The following is a 12,987-nucleotide window of genomic DNA, read 5'->3' on the forward strand; positions in this document are numbered from 1 at the left end:
ACCAAGGGGTAGATGAGGGCCGGAAAAGGGTTCAAGAGACAGACAAACAGAGATAGAGAGAGAGAGAGAGAGAGAGAGAGAGAGAGAGAGAGAGAGAGAGAGAGAGAGAGGGAGAGAGAGAGAGAGAGACAGACAGACAGACAACCAGAGAGAGAAAGAGAGACAGACAGACAGACAACCAGAGAGAGAAAGAGAGAAAGAGAGAAAGGCAGCGAGACAGAGAGGGGGAAGGTGAGAGAGATAGACAGAGAGAGAAGAGCGGAGAGGGAATGCGAACGAATGGGAGAGAAAAGAGAAAGAGAGGGAGGGAGAGAGAGACAGAATTAGAGAAGGGGATCAGAGAGGGAAAGCGAACGAATGGGAGAGAGAAAGGAAAACAGGGAAACACAGCGACAGGCAGACAGAGAGAGATAGAGAGAGAGACAGAGAGACAGAGGGGGAAAGAGCGAGAGAGAGAGGAGAGAGAGACAGAGAGAGACAGAGAGACAGAGAGAGACAGAGAGAGACAGAGAGACCTAAATATATAAGCAGTAAGAGCGTGGCGTGTGCGTGCGAATGACGTACGGTACCGCGTTGCCGCCAACAGCAGCAGCAGTAGCAGCAGCACCAGCAGCAGCAGCAGCAGTACCGACGCCTCTTTATTAACTACAGCTCCACTTTTCACCGCAATTATCACAAAAATATACAACTCGATATTACGTCGGTTAACCCTCGCTGTGACACCGCGCGGGGGCGCCTCGTACGTTCATGCCAAAAACAAGCGACGTTCGTTTCAACATCGCCGCCTGCATGTAGTCTCGACGTGAATAAACACAAACGTGGCTCTCGTGGTTTCTCGCGAGACAAAGTGTGATCGGCTGCACGTGACTCACTCGGCCACGTGACAGCAGTGGGTCGTGGCAGCAGTACTTGTGCTTCTAACACACAGCTAAGGGTTAGATGCACACGCACACAACCCCCACGTACGACAGCCCCACGCGCGCGCCTCACTCACTAGTCCTAGGGTGCGCCACCATACACGCGATAAAACAATACAGGGAAAAAAATACATTTTTTGCGCGAAACCGAGGCATGGCCACTACTCGCCTTATTGCTTACGTCACAACAACATGGCTGTCAACATGGCCGACAACATGGCCGACAACATGGCTGCCAACATGGCCGACAACATGGCTGCCAACATGGCCGACAACATGGACGATAATATGGCGGTCATCGGCAGCAGCCAAAACTTAAACCGTGAAGCTGACGTCGCGGCTTGTTGCCGATACCATCCGATACAATCTGATACCATCCGATACCATTCGATAAATACATAGATCAACAGTACACGTAGTATATAAAACTATTATCTCAATAATTAATAACATGATCGAACATTCAATCAATCAATCAATCAATCGATCGATCGACCGATCTCTCATCGTGGGTTTTGAGGTAGCAATGTTATTATTGATTTTTGCAATTCATTTACAATCGTCACGGTAACCGTAAATGACCAAGCTCTGTCTCACAAATACGAAAGCATTTCTACGGGCAACGACGGAGCGATGGGCGCTGAGATGGAGGAGGAGGAGGAGGAGGAGGAGGAGGAGGAGGAGGAGGAGGAGGGGGCAGGAGGAGGATGAGGAAGAGGAGGAGGGGGAGGAGGAGGAGGAGGACGGGAGGAGGACGGGGAGGAGGAGGAGAAGGAGCTGAACTCATGTGCGTGCGCAGGTGGAGGCAGTGAGGATAGAAGCTGTGTGGGACATACAGAGAGTAGAAAGAGCTTGATGCATGAGCACACATATAAACATACTGCATATACTACTGTGACGTCATCGCAACGACTATATTTATATATATATATATATATATATATATATATATAATATATGTATATATATACAGATGAACGTGTATAACAACTACTGTTAACAACGTGTATCATGCGTACAAGCGCATGACGTTACACGTTCTGCAGGCACGAGTTTCTGCGGTGGACGGCTGAAGAGCAAAGGTACAACAACGTACGCACGCACGAATGGCAGCAGCAACACAATTATCATTAGAGAATTCCACATTACGACATCCCATCCTGACCGATCAATGATCCGGCTTCACTGACGAAGAACTCGTCTTGTGTTGACGACCGCTACCCGCCCCTGGATACTGTTGCTAGGTCAATCAACGACAAGCGTCATGCATCCCTTTTTAAGTACACTTGTATACTTACACTTTAATTTGTCGACTTTGTCGCACTTCGTAGCCACGTGTTGTTTTTAAAACGCGCTATATCAGCGCTTATTGGCTACTGCTGACTGACAGTGACGCGATGGGTGGGTAGGTTAATTCGGTGGCGATGTCTTTATTTCACGCCCTCCCCTCCCCTTCCTTACTCACACCCTCCTGTAGGCATTTCGTATAGGGTCCTACAACTCCACCTCATAAGCTCGCTTTAGCACAAAAGCTCGTGGGAGGACGAGGTAGAAACAGGAACAACAGGAAATGTTGTCTCGTTAGAAAAACGACGATGTAGGGCTCCGTCTGCCCGTTTATTTATCGCGAGATCTCGCGAGATCTCGAGGTAGGATACGAAGTAAAGCACTGCGTCCACGTGACTAACACGAGAGCGCCATCTAGCGGGCAAACCGTTACTTCTGTCTCTGTACATCCCCCAGCCTCTGTGAAATACTGCCAGCAGAACACGCCCGCCACCTAGTGGCGTCTATCCGTCCGACAGTGAGCCGTGTTGAGAGGTACACTGATCAATATTTATATATATATATATATATATATATATATATATATAACAACATGATTTGATAATAACCGCGTATTAACCTACATCAACACCAACAAATGGGGTCAGGTGGCCGCCACGTCCGTGGCCTACGTATCAAATTAACGTTAATCAAACTAATAAAATAATGTGCCTCTTGGAATAATTTCCAACTTCGTCATTTTTAACTCGTGATAAAACCTCGTGGGACGACCGACATGGCGGCCAAGTCACGTGACAAACGGCCAAGTCACGTGACAAACAACCAACATGTCGGCCAAGTCATGTGACATACGACCAACGTGGCGGCCAAGTCACGCGACAAACGACATCCGCATTGCGTCATCAGACGCTTGTTATAGATAGATATAGATGATTGGGTGGTGATGACGGTGGGCCCGTTAGATCGTACCCTCTACGCTAACAAAATAGTAATAATATAAACGTAAAAACAATGACGCACGCATTCGTGCGCCGCGCGCGCGCTAAGACACACGCAGAGGTAGACGAGTAACAACATTTTGGCCAATAATTCTCTGCCTTCCATTTCACGAGACACACACACGTGTGCACGCGTAATCACGTGACCTGAGGTGCCCCTTACATAGCATGAAGTATACAAACTTAAACACGTGACCTGGGGCCCCTGCAATGGATGAGGTATACACACGTACTCACGTGACATTAGGCCCCTACACTGCATGAGGTATACATTTAATCACGTGACGATAGACCCGTGCACTGCATGAGGTATACACAGTCAATCGCGAGACCTTAGGCCCGAAAAGTGCATGAGGCATACATGGTTATTCACGTGACCTCAGGCCCGTGAACTGGATAAGGTATACATGTAATCATGTGACCTTAGGTCCGTACACTGGATGAGGTATACATGTAATCACGTGGCATTAGGCCCGTGCACTGGATGATGAGGTATATAAGTCAACAAACGGGTGGGAGTCGCAACTCAGTAAACAATTGCATGCAGGCAGTTGTGTGTGTTGCTGCATGTGCACACTGGCCACGCACGCACACACACACACACACACACACACATTGACCTTTGACCCCCAGCTTCGACATGCCAACTCGTTTTTAGGATTACCCCCCTACGTCCTGACTTTCGAATCTGTACGTCGAGCCGTTTAGATTTGTGGCCAACTGTTGACAGACGGACGGACGCACGCTAATAAAATTACAATGAGCTTATGCATAATTTAATCATTTAACAGGTTATACAAGCTGATGACAGCTTACATGGAAAACTCGACGAGTTTGTCCAAAATTACGTAGAGGGTGCGGGTGCACTCGTTGAGGCCTACGAGGCCCAACGATTTCCCGCGACAATCCGGGGCGAGTGGGAGCCACCTTGCCACCTGCGGATACCGCACTACGAGTAAGTAGATAAATAAAATATAAAAAAGGTTAATTTCGTACATATATATGTTGAAACAAACAAAACATTAAACGTGTGCAGTTAATTATGAAATTTTGTAAATTTATGTTGATCAATTACATTATCAGGGACATTCTCTGTGGTCCTCCGCGAGAGGTGACAGAGTTTGCGAGGGCAGTGATCCCACATCCAGATTAACAGCGCCTCTACAAGTTCTGCAGCTACTCTCTGGATGGGCACCACTGCGGATCGTACGTCCAAATGGAATTTTCCGAAGCGGAACATGGTCCAGCTGCTCCGAACATGATAAATGTAGGCGGCGAGATCAAATATACCTAAATAGGTAAGAAAAATACATATATAGTTTGTATAAGAATGAAAGCAAAGAAGGTGTCCATTTTTGTGTGATTCAATATAATTGCGGAAACAAGGAAAACAAATTATACTGACAATTAAGTTCAGATGAGCACTGTCGCTCATGCAGCACTTGTTTGATTTTAGTTTGAACTATGCGCAGTTATATCAGATATTCAAATTGTACCACATACTATACCCACTAAAATGTATTTAACATATTTGCCTAAATATGTCTTCCATTCACAGCGAGTGCCTGATTGAAATAATTCCACACCCGGTGTCTCTTCCACTCCTGAGAATCCCCAGTGGCTATACTTCATAGCAGATGTGCCACACCTTTTGAAAAATATACGAAATGCACTGCAAACGCTGGACATATATTTGCCAGAATCTGTGGTCCAGCAAGAGAACTTGCCTACTCGTCAGGTTTGATGCTTAGAAGTCACAATACTTAGAGACAAAATTACATTTCGTTTAAATTCATTTACATAGTGTCTAATATAATAATAATACTCTAATATGTCAATAGATATATATCTGATGCTGGTTGCACATATTTGTCCATCTTATTTTAAAGTTCATAACATCACACAATTGATATTTCAGGTGTCCATGTCACATCTTCGGTAGCTGGTGAAGTACCAGGATGAGTAGGTATTGAAACTGGCACCGAAGCTCACGAACGCCCATGTCAACCCAGGCAATTTTGAAAAGATGAAGGTGTCGCTGGCTGCACAGGTACATAAGTTTCTATGCTCGCGTGTAACAAATATAGTCCATTATGCAATATTTATATGCACTAATTACTTTACTTATTTCAACCAATTTTAACACTCACTAATGTACTCTCTGCTTTTTATTCAAGCTGTTTTATACAGCACAGCTTTGGGACTGAGTGTGTTAGTGGAGTTTGGCATCCTACCTAACGAAGCCAAGACAACAGCATGGTTCTGCCGCTTTGTCGACAAGCTTTTTGACATACTCAATGGCCGACACTACCACGCAGGACTTTTTCCTGGCAAGTAAATTATATATAATACTTGATATCTTTAGTATTTAGTTACAAACGAAGGCCTGATTAAATAATTATGAGCTGAATTTATTTTTTTACGGTGTAGGGTCAGACAGCCACATATTGAAACTAGGAAAAGCAATCCTCACAATACAAGGATTACAGTTCCAAAAAGCGGGGTGGAAGTCAAGACAGAGTGGGCTACAGCTATCGATCAAATCCGTCCTTGGGCTGTACAAGGACTGCGTGAAAGAGGGTTCCTTCACCTTTCTCTCGCTCTCTCGCTCTCGCTTTCTCGCTCTCTCTCTCTCCTCTCTCACTCTCGCCCTCTCTCCCCTCTCTCTTCCTACTCTTATTCTCTCTCTCTCGCTCTCTCCCTCTCCATCCCTACTAGCTACTACACGGTGTGGTGCTGCCAGTGCGCACTATTCACACACAGGCACTCACAGATACAAACACAGATAGATGCGGACGATGCAGACACGCTGCTGATATGTGATACAGAGGCGCGGTGGTCGTGTGTAAATAGTCAGCAACCGTTCCCACGCTACGTGCACGCGTGCGTGCGTGCATGCGTGCGTGCGTGCGTGCGTGCAGCCCTGCCTGGCAACATCACGCACGCACTGATTTACGAATACTGTCCGACCACGCGCGCGTGCGTGCGTGCGTGCACGCGTTCCAGTTAACACGTTAGTGTAGTCGGAGGGAGGGTTAATTATAAAGAGGTAGCATTGCATCAACGCTGAGCAGTGGTAGCAGCGGCTCAATAATTGAGCCTATGTCTATGTACCACCACCACCACTAGCAGCAGCAGCAGCAGCAGTAGCACAGCTACCGTACGTACGATATACATAAGCTCAAGATATCAATCAATCGATGATGGCGCTGGCGGCGGCTGCGGCGGCGGTGGCGCTGTCGTCGCTCCTCCGTCAACAAATGAGCGGTTGTCTGGATTTCTGCATTGCTTCTGTCGTCAACACGACTGCCTCACGCATGCGCAGTTATTCTCTTCCTCCCTGACAGCATCATCATCATCATCATCATCATCATCATACAACAGCAGCTGCAACAACAGTAGCAACAACAACAACAGCAGTGGCAGTAGCAGTAGCTGACGTAACAGCAGGACTAGTGTGGATGTGCATCCCTGCTCATGCGGTGCAGCCTAGTCATGACGTGCAGCCTAGTCCTGTAGCCCTGTATCGGTGCATCCTATCAGTGCATTCTAACTGTTGTAGAGCATGCAGCATAGCCAGGCATCCCAGCCATGCATCCTAGCTGTTGTAGAGCATGCAGCATAGCTGTGCATCCCAGCTGTGCATCCTAGCTGTTGTAGAGCATGCAGTGTAACCTGGCCATGCAGCCCAACTGTGCATCCCAGCCGTGCATCCCAGCCATGTGTCCAAGCCGTGCATCACAGCTGAGCGTGCATCCTAGCTATTGTAGAGCATGCAGCATAACAGTGCATCCCACCCGTGCATCACAGCCACGCGTGCATCCTAGCCGCACGCGCATCCTAGCTGTTGTAGAGCATGCAGCCCAGCCATGCATCACAGCCATGCATGCATCCTAGCTGTTATAGGGCATGCAGCGTAGCCATGCATCCTAGCCGTGCGTGCATCCTAGCTGTTGTAGGGCATGCAGCGTAGCCGTGCATCCTAGCCGCGCGTGCATCCTAGCTGTTGTAGAGCATGCAGCGTAGCTTGGCCGTCTCGTTCTTCAGCGAGGCGACCTCCACGCGCAGCTTCAGGTTCTCCTGCTCGAGGAAGGCCGCGCGTATCGCGATCTCGTCCTCCTTTGCGCGCCGCGCGTCCCGCGACCGCTTCGCCGCCTCGTTGTTCTTCCGCCGCCGCTCCCAGTACGCCTCGTCCTTCGAGTCGTCCGGCAGCGAGCGCGCGCGCTTCCTCGACCCTCCTCCTCCTCCGCCTCCGGTTCCATCTCCGCCGCGGTCGTGGCTTCCCGTGCTGCAGCCACTGCCTCCGCTGAGGCGGTCCGCCGCCGCGTCGTCTGCGCTCTCCTCCGAGTGCATCGTCTCGTCGTCGTCGTCTGCGGCAGGACCGATCGCTGGCAACCGGAGCCTGGCGGGCGGCGGCGTCGCGGCGGAGGTCAGCCAGGGGCGCTGCTTCTCGCGGCGGGCGCGGCGGCGTGGGACCGCGTGGGGGGAGGGGGCGCCGGCAGCGGGGTGCGAGTGGACGAGGCGACCGCTGGCGCCATCTGTCCCTTCAGCAGCGTCTCCTGCGCCTGCTGCAGCCGCTTGATGTAGTGTCCGTAGAGTTCGTTGCCGGCGAGGGCGCCACCGGACATGCCCGGCATGATCCCCTCCATCCCCGGGATGGGAACGCTGAACGGGATTCCGTAGTAGCCGAGCGGCAGCGAGAGCGGGTCGCGCGGGTACGCTTTAAAAGGTCGCGTCGGCTTCAACTGTTTCCGCGGATCGACGATTCCCATCGCGGCGTATGCCGCCGCCGCCTCGTGCGCCCCCTGCTGGCCGTACATCGCGCTGCTGAAGGCCGCCAGGTGGAGCCCATTGGGCGCGTCGGCAGGGGGCGCCGGCGGCGGCGCGTCGAAGCTGTCGCGGCTATCGCGGCTCCCCGCGGAACTTACGGAGTCGGCGTCCCGGCGTTGGTCGCTGCTGCCGTTACGCGCGCCTCCGCCGCCGCCGCCACCGGCGCCATGACGCCCCGTCGTCGAGAAGTCCAGCGGTCCATCATCGTCGTCGCTGACGCCGTTATGGTCGCCGTCAGGCGGCGCCGCGGTCGGCGGCGGTGGCGGCGTGTCGTCGCGCTCTGTCTTGATGCGAGCCATTATGCCGTTAGGGCGCCCCCTGGTGTCGCTGTCTTCGGCCGCCATTACGTCGTTCGTTCGCTCCGTCGCTCCCTCGCTCTCTCGAGTGTGAGGGGGGCGGGGAGTCTCTCTCTTATCTCCTCTCGCCTTCTCTCTCTCTCTCTTTCTGTGTGCGCTAGGCGCTGCAAGGGTGGATGCTGGGGAAGCGAGCTTGCTCTCCCTTGCCTCCTCCTCCTCCTCTCTCTCCCCCTCTCTCCCCCTCTCTCTCGCGATGCGAGGGTGGATGCTGAGGGGCAGAGAGTGTTCTCTCTCCCTCACCTCCTCCCCCTCTCTCTCCCTCTGTGCTAGGCGGTGCGAGAGTGGATGCTGAGGGGTAGAGAGTCTTCTCTCTCCCTCACCTCCTTCTCCCCCTCACTCTCTCAGTGTGCTAGGCGGTGCGAGGGTGGTTGCTGAGGGGCAGAGCGCCTATTCTCTCTCCCTCTCTCTCTCTCTCTCTCTCTCTCTCTCTTTCGTGGACGCAGCCGACACGTAGTAGTAGTCCGACGCCTCACGTATTTATAGCTCGCGTAAATGGGTCACCATGTGGTGCTGCCCAGAATTCACCGCCTCCCCCCTCCTCCTCTCTCTCTTCCTCTCTCTCTCTGCCTCTCTCTCTCTCTCTCTGCCTCTCCGTGCGTGTGTGTGCGTGTGTGCTTGCTAGCAGCAGCTCTTACGTGATCGGTCGACGGTGCTGTTCGCCTGCAAAAGTGAGAGCAGCAGTTCGTTCGTTAGTGAGTCCGTGGCGTCATTAGCGACGCCCCAGTTAGCTTCAGATGCTGCTGCTGCTGCTGCTGCGGCCGCACAGAGACTAATTTGCTTATTTCGGGGAGAGGATGAAGAGAGAAGGGGGAGAAGGAGTGAGAGGAAGTGAGAGGGGGAGGGAGGAGGGGGATAGGGGAGAAGGTGGAGGAGGGAGGGGAGGGAGAGAGGAGGGAGATGGAGAGGAGGAGGGAGAGGGGGAGGAGATGGAAGGAGGAGGGGGAGGAGAGAGAGAGGGATGACAGGAGGATGAGGAGAGGGCGGAGGGGGAGGAGGAGGGAGGGGAGGGAGGAGATGAAGGGAGAGGAAGGGAGAAGGGGGAGGGAGGAGGGAGAGATGAAGGAAGAAGGTGGAAGGAGGAGGAAGAGATAAAGGGAGAAGGGAGAGGGAGGAGGAAGAGGGGGAGAAAAGGGAGGAGGGAGAGTGAGAGGAGGAAGGAGAGGGGGAGAGGATGAAGGGAGAGGGTGAGATGAAGAGAGGGGGAGAGGGAGAGGGGGAGATAAATGGAGGAGGGGGAAAGTGAGGGAGAGATAGGGGAAGAGGATGAAGGAAGAAGGAAGGAGAGGGGAGCGATAAGGCATTGTTAATGTCGCGGGCGGTGGCATGTGATGTCAGTGTAACAGTAAGCGGGAGATGACATGTGTATCAAGAATCCATAATAGAGTCTCTATTATGGACACTTGATACACATACACGCCTGGTATAGTCCCTTAGCGTTACTAGCAGTACCACAGCAATACCACGCAGTATAGTAGTAGCAGCAATATAGTAGTAGCAGCAATATAGTAGTAGCAGCAATATAGTAGTAGTAGCAGCAATATAGTAGTAGCAGCAATATAGTAGTAGTAGCAATATAGTAGTAGCAGCAATATAGTAGTAGCAGCAATATAGTAGTAGCAGCAATATAGTAGTAGATATAGCGATGGTAGTACTAAAGGGAGGGTGGTCGAGAAAGGGAGGTAGAGGATGACAGGGGTCGAGGATAAAGGGAGAAGGGGGAATGAGAGAGATGGTGAGAGGATGACAGGGGAAGCGGATAAAGGTAGAAGAGGAAGGGGAGGGGAGAGGGGTGGCGGGAGAGGAGGAGGGAAGGGACGAGGATAACGGGAGAAGGGGTAATGGGGAATAATGCAACGTTAACGTGACGGACGGTAACGGTGGCAACACGTTTGATGCCAGTGTAAGCAGGAGATGTGTATATACGCGCCTGATGTGTCTAACACTACAGCAATAGCATATAGTAGTAGCAACAATATAGTAGTAGATATAGTGATGGTGGTGCCAGCAGCAGCAGCAACAACAACAACAACAACAACAACAGCAACAGCAGTAGCAGTAGCAGCAGTAGTAGTAGCAGCAGCAGCAATAGTCGTAGTAGCAGCAGCAGCAGTAGCAGCAGCAGCAGTAGTCGTAGTACCAGCAGCAGCAGCAGTAGCAGCAACAGCAGCAGTAGTAGCTTTGGCTTGGAGTTTTCCTTGAGTGAACACGCAGGACACGCAGTACACGCAGGTTTGAGTGTACTGTGTTGTGTAACTAATTACAATGCGTTACGTAATGCTATGCAACGTTGCGTTGCGTTGCGTTATGTCATGGTAAATTCGGTTCCGTTACAATGCGTTACGTTACGTTACGTGTTAGTATGCATTTACAACTACCTTCAGCCCCAATTAACATCCCCTGTTTGATTCTATACCCACTCTAAGCACCCTTGCCTATATGTGCACACACGTACCCTAACCATCCTTTCCCTATTTCTGCGCCATAATATCCACGTCTCTTTACTTGTATTCACAAATTCCCACCCTCCCTACTCTTGTCTCACCTAAACCAGCCACTGCATAACCCAAACAACCCGCTCCTTACTTCTATNGCAGCAGCAATATAGTAGTAGTAGCAATATAGTAGTAGTAGTAATATAGTAGTAGCAACAATATAGTAGTAGCAACAATATAGTAGCAGCAGCAATATAGTAGTAGCAACAATATAGTAGTAGCAACAATATAGTAGCAGCAGCAATATAGTAGTAGTAGCAATATAGTAGTAGTAGTAATATAGTAGTAGCAGCAATATAGTAGTAGCAGCAATATAGTAGTAGTAGCAATATAGTAGTAGTAGCAATATAGTAGTAGTAGTAATATAGTAGTAGTAGCAATATAGTAGTAGCAGCAATATAGTAGTAGCAGCAATATAGTAGTAGTAGCAATATAGTAGTAGCAACAATATAGTAGTNTTACACGTGTTGCATCGCCGCAGGTTGAAACTGTAGAGAAATTCGTATACAAATCTACAAAAATCTGTAAAAACTACATCGTTTCTTTTATTACTGAAGTATAAATATCAGAATTACCCATTTCTCAAATGAGATAAAAGTATCAGATATTTGAAAGTAAAGCAGCTACACAGCTACAAGCTAACCCACAGATAACACCCATGCATCTAGACACACACCCACCCACACACACACCCACACCAACAGGCACACACGCACACGCACACGCACACCCACACCCACAGGCACACACGCACACGCACACGAACACCCACACCCACAGGCACACACGCACACGCACACACACACAATAACACATTACACCCACCTGCTCTACCCACACACACACACACACACATAAGAACACATAACACCCACCTGCTCTACCCACCCACACACACATAACAACGCATAACACCTATATGCTCTACCCACACACACACAAACACACATAATAACACATAACACCTACCTGCTCTACCCACCCACACACACACAAACACACATAACAACACATAACACCTATATGCTCTACCCACCCACACACACACAAACACACATAACAACACATTACACCTATATGCTCTACCCACCCACACACACATAACAACACATAACATCTATATGCTCTACCCACCCACCCCACACATAACAACACATAACACCTACCTGCTCTACCCACAAACACACACATAACTAGAGCACTCGGAGAGCACAGACCTCCGCCAAGGCAGCTGAATTCTCTCAATGTGAAATTTTTTATTAATTTATTAATTAATTAAGTGGAAAAATTAATTAATTAATTAATTAAATAATTAATTGGATCCGGATTAGTGCGAGCGTGCAGGTGAGGGAGGACTGTGGTTGCCCCTTAGCCTGTGTTTGTAAGTCTACAGCCAGCGCACCTTGCGGAAGTGAACTGAAACGTGCATGGTAACACACACACACACACAAACCAACACTCAATGGCACGCCGGTGAAAATATAACCTCCGCCACGCCCCTGGCAGAGGTAACAACACATAACACCTACATGCTCTACCCACACACACACAAACAGGGTTCTGCCCAGGATTTTTTAGTGCCGGGCTCATCCAGTTGCGACGATGCAAGCGCCGTAGGCGCGAAGCCAATCTAGGGGGGTCCGGGGCATGCCCCCCCGGGAAATTTTTCATTTTGGATAGTCTGAAACTCAATTTCCTGCATTCTGAGCAATAAAAAGCCCATATATCACACCTTTTTTTTCGCTTTTTTTTAATATCAAAAATTAGTGCCGGGCGGAGATATATAGTGCCAGGCGGCAACCGCGAGTGCCGGGCACACCCGCCCACCGCCGCCCACTGTGGGCAGAACCCTGCACAAACACACATAAGAACACATAACACCCACCTGCTCTACCCACACACACACAAACACATAATAACACATAACACCTACCTGCTCTACCCATCCACACATACATAACACATAACACCTATATGCTCTACCCACACACACACACAAACACACATAACAACACATAACACCCACCTGCTCTACCCACACACACACAAACACATAATAACACATAACACCTACCTGCTCTACCCATCCACACATACATAACACATA

General features: G+C 50.0%; 1 protein-coding gene and 2 long non-coding RNA genes across 4 annotated transcripts in view; 1 reads left to right on the plus strand and 2 right to left on the minus strand.

Annotated features, from left to right (window-relative positions):
* LOC106817947 overlaps positions 1 to 5,527 on the plus strand; it is a 12,861-nt gene extending 7,334 nt beyond the window's left edge. The window contains exons 4-8 of one of the 2 annotated variants that reach the window (XR_001395131.1): positions 3,994 to 4,157; positions 4,286 to 4,500; positions 4,761 to 4,940; positions 5,121 to 5,252; positions 5,380 to 5,527. This is a non-coding gene — a long non-coding RNA (uncharacterized LOC106817947). The remainder of the gene's footprint in view (positions 1 to 3,993; positions 4,158 to 4,285; positions 4,501 to 4,760; positions 4,941 to 5,120; positions 5,253 to 5,379) is intronic. The other variant, XR_001395132.1, reaches the window with a different exon arrangement.
* A 287-nt stretch (positions 5,528 to 5,814) lies between these two features.
* On the minus strand, positions 5,815 to 8,331 carry LOC106817945 (D site-binding protein-like). Its single transcript, XM_014822653.1, has 2 exons — positions 7,650 to 8,331; positions 5,815 to 7,572 (listed from the first exon to the last, which is right to left on the minus strand). Exons 1-2 carry the CDS (start codon positions 8,329 to 8,331, stop codon positions 7,202 to 7,204), a joined length of 1,053 nt encoding a protein of 350 aa, XP_014678139.1. The 3' UTR covers positions 5,815 to 7,201.
* Positions 8,332 to 8,477: 146 nt separating this feature from the next.
* Positions 8,478 to 12,987, minus strand: part of LOC106817946 — a 10,836-nt gene continuing 6,326 nt past the window's right edge. Inside the window, exon 2 of the long non-coding RNA XR_001395130.1 lies at positions 8,478 to 9,048. This is a non-coding gene — a long non-coding RNA (uncharacterized LOC106817946). The remainder of the gene's footprint in view (positions 9,049 to 12,987) is intronic.

Source organism: Priapulus caudatus, unplaced genomic scaffold (assembly GCF_000485595.1).
Source record: "Priapulus caudatus unplaced genomic scaffold, Priapulus_caudatus-5.0.1 Scaffold1941, whole genome shotgun sequence".
NCBI classification, from domain to species: Eukaryota; Metazoa; Priapulida; class Priapulimorpha; order Priapulimorphida; family Priapulidae; genus Priapulus; species Priapulus caudatus.

What these genes read in the sequence shown, in the direction of transcription:
- LOC106817945 (XM_014822653.1), bottom strand. Translation starts at nt 8,331, where the DNA reads ATGGCTCGCATCAAGACAGAGCGCGACGACACGCCGCCACCGCCGCCG. An exon ending in CGCCGCGCCCGCCGCGAGAA is followed by an intron (nt 7,573 to 7,649) that starts GCAGCGCCCCTG and finishes GTCCTGCCGCAG; the next exon opens with ACGACGACGACGAGACGATG.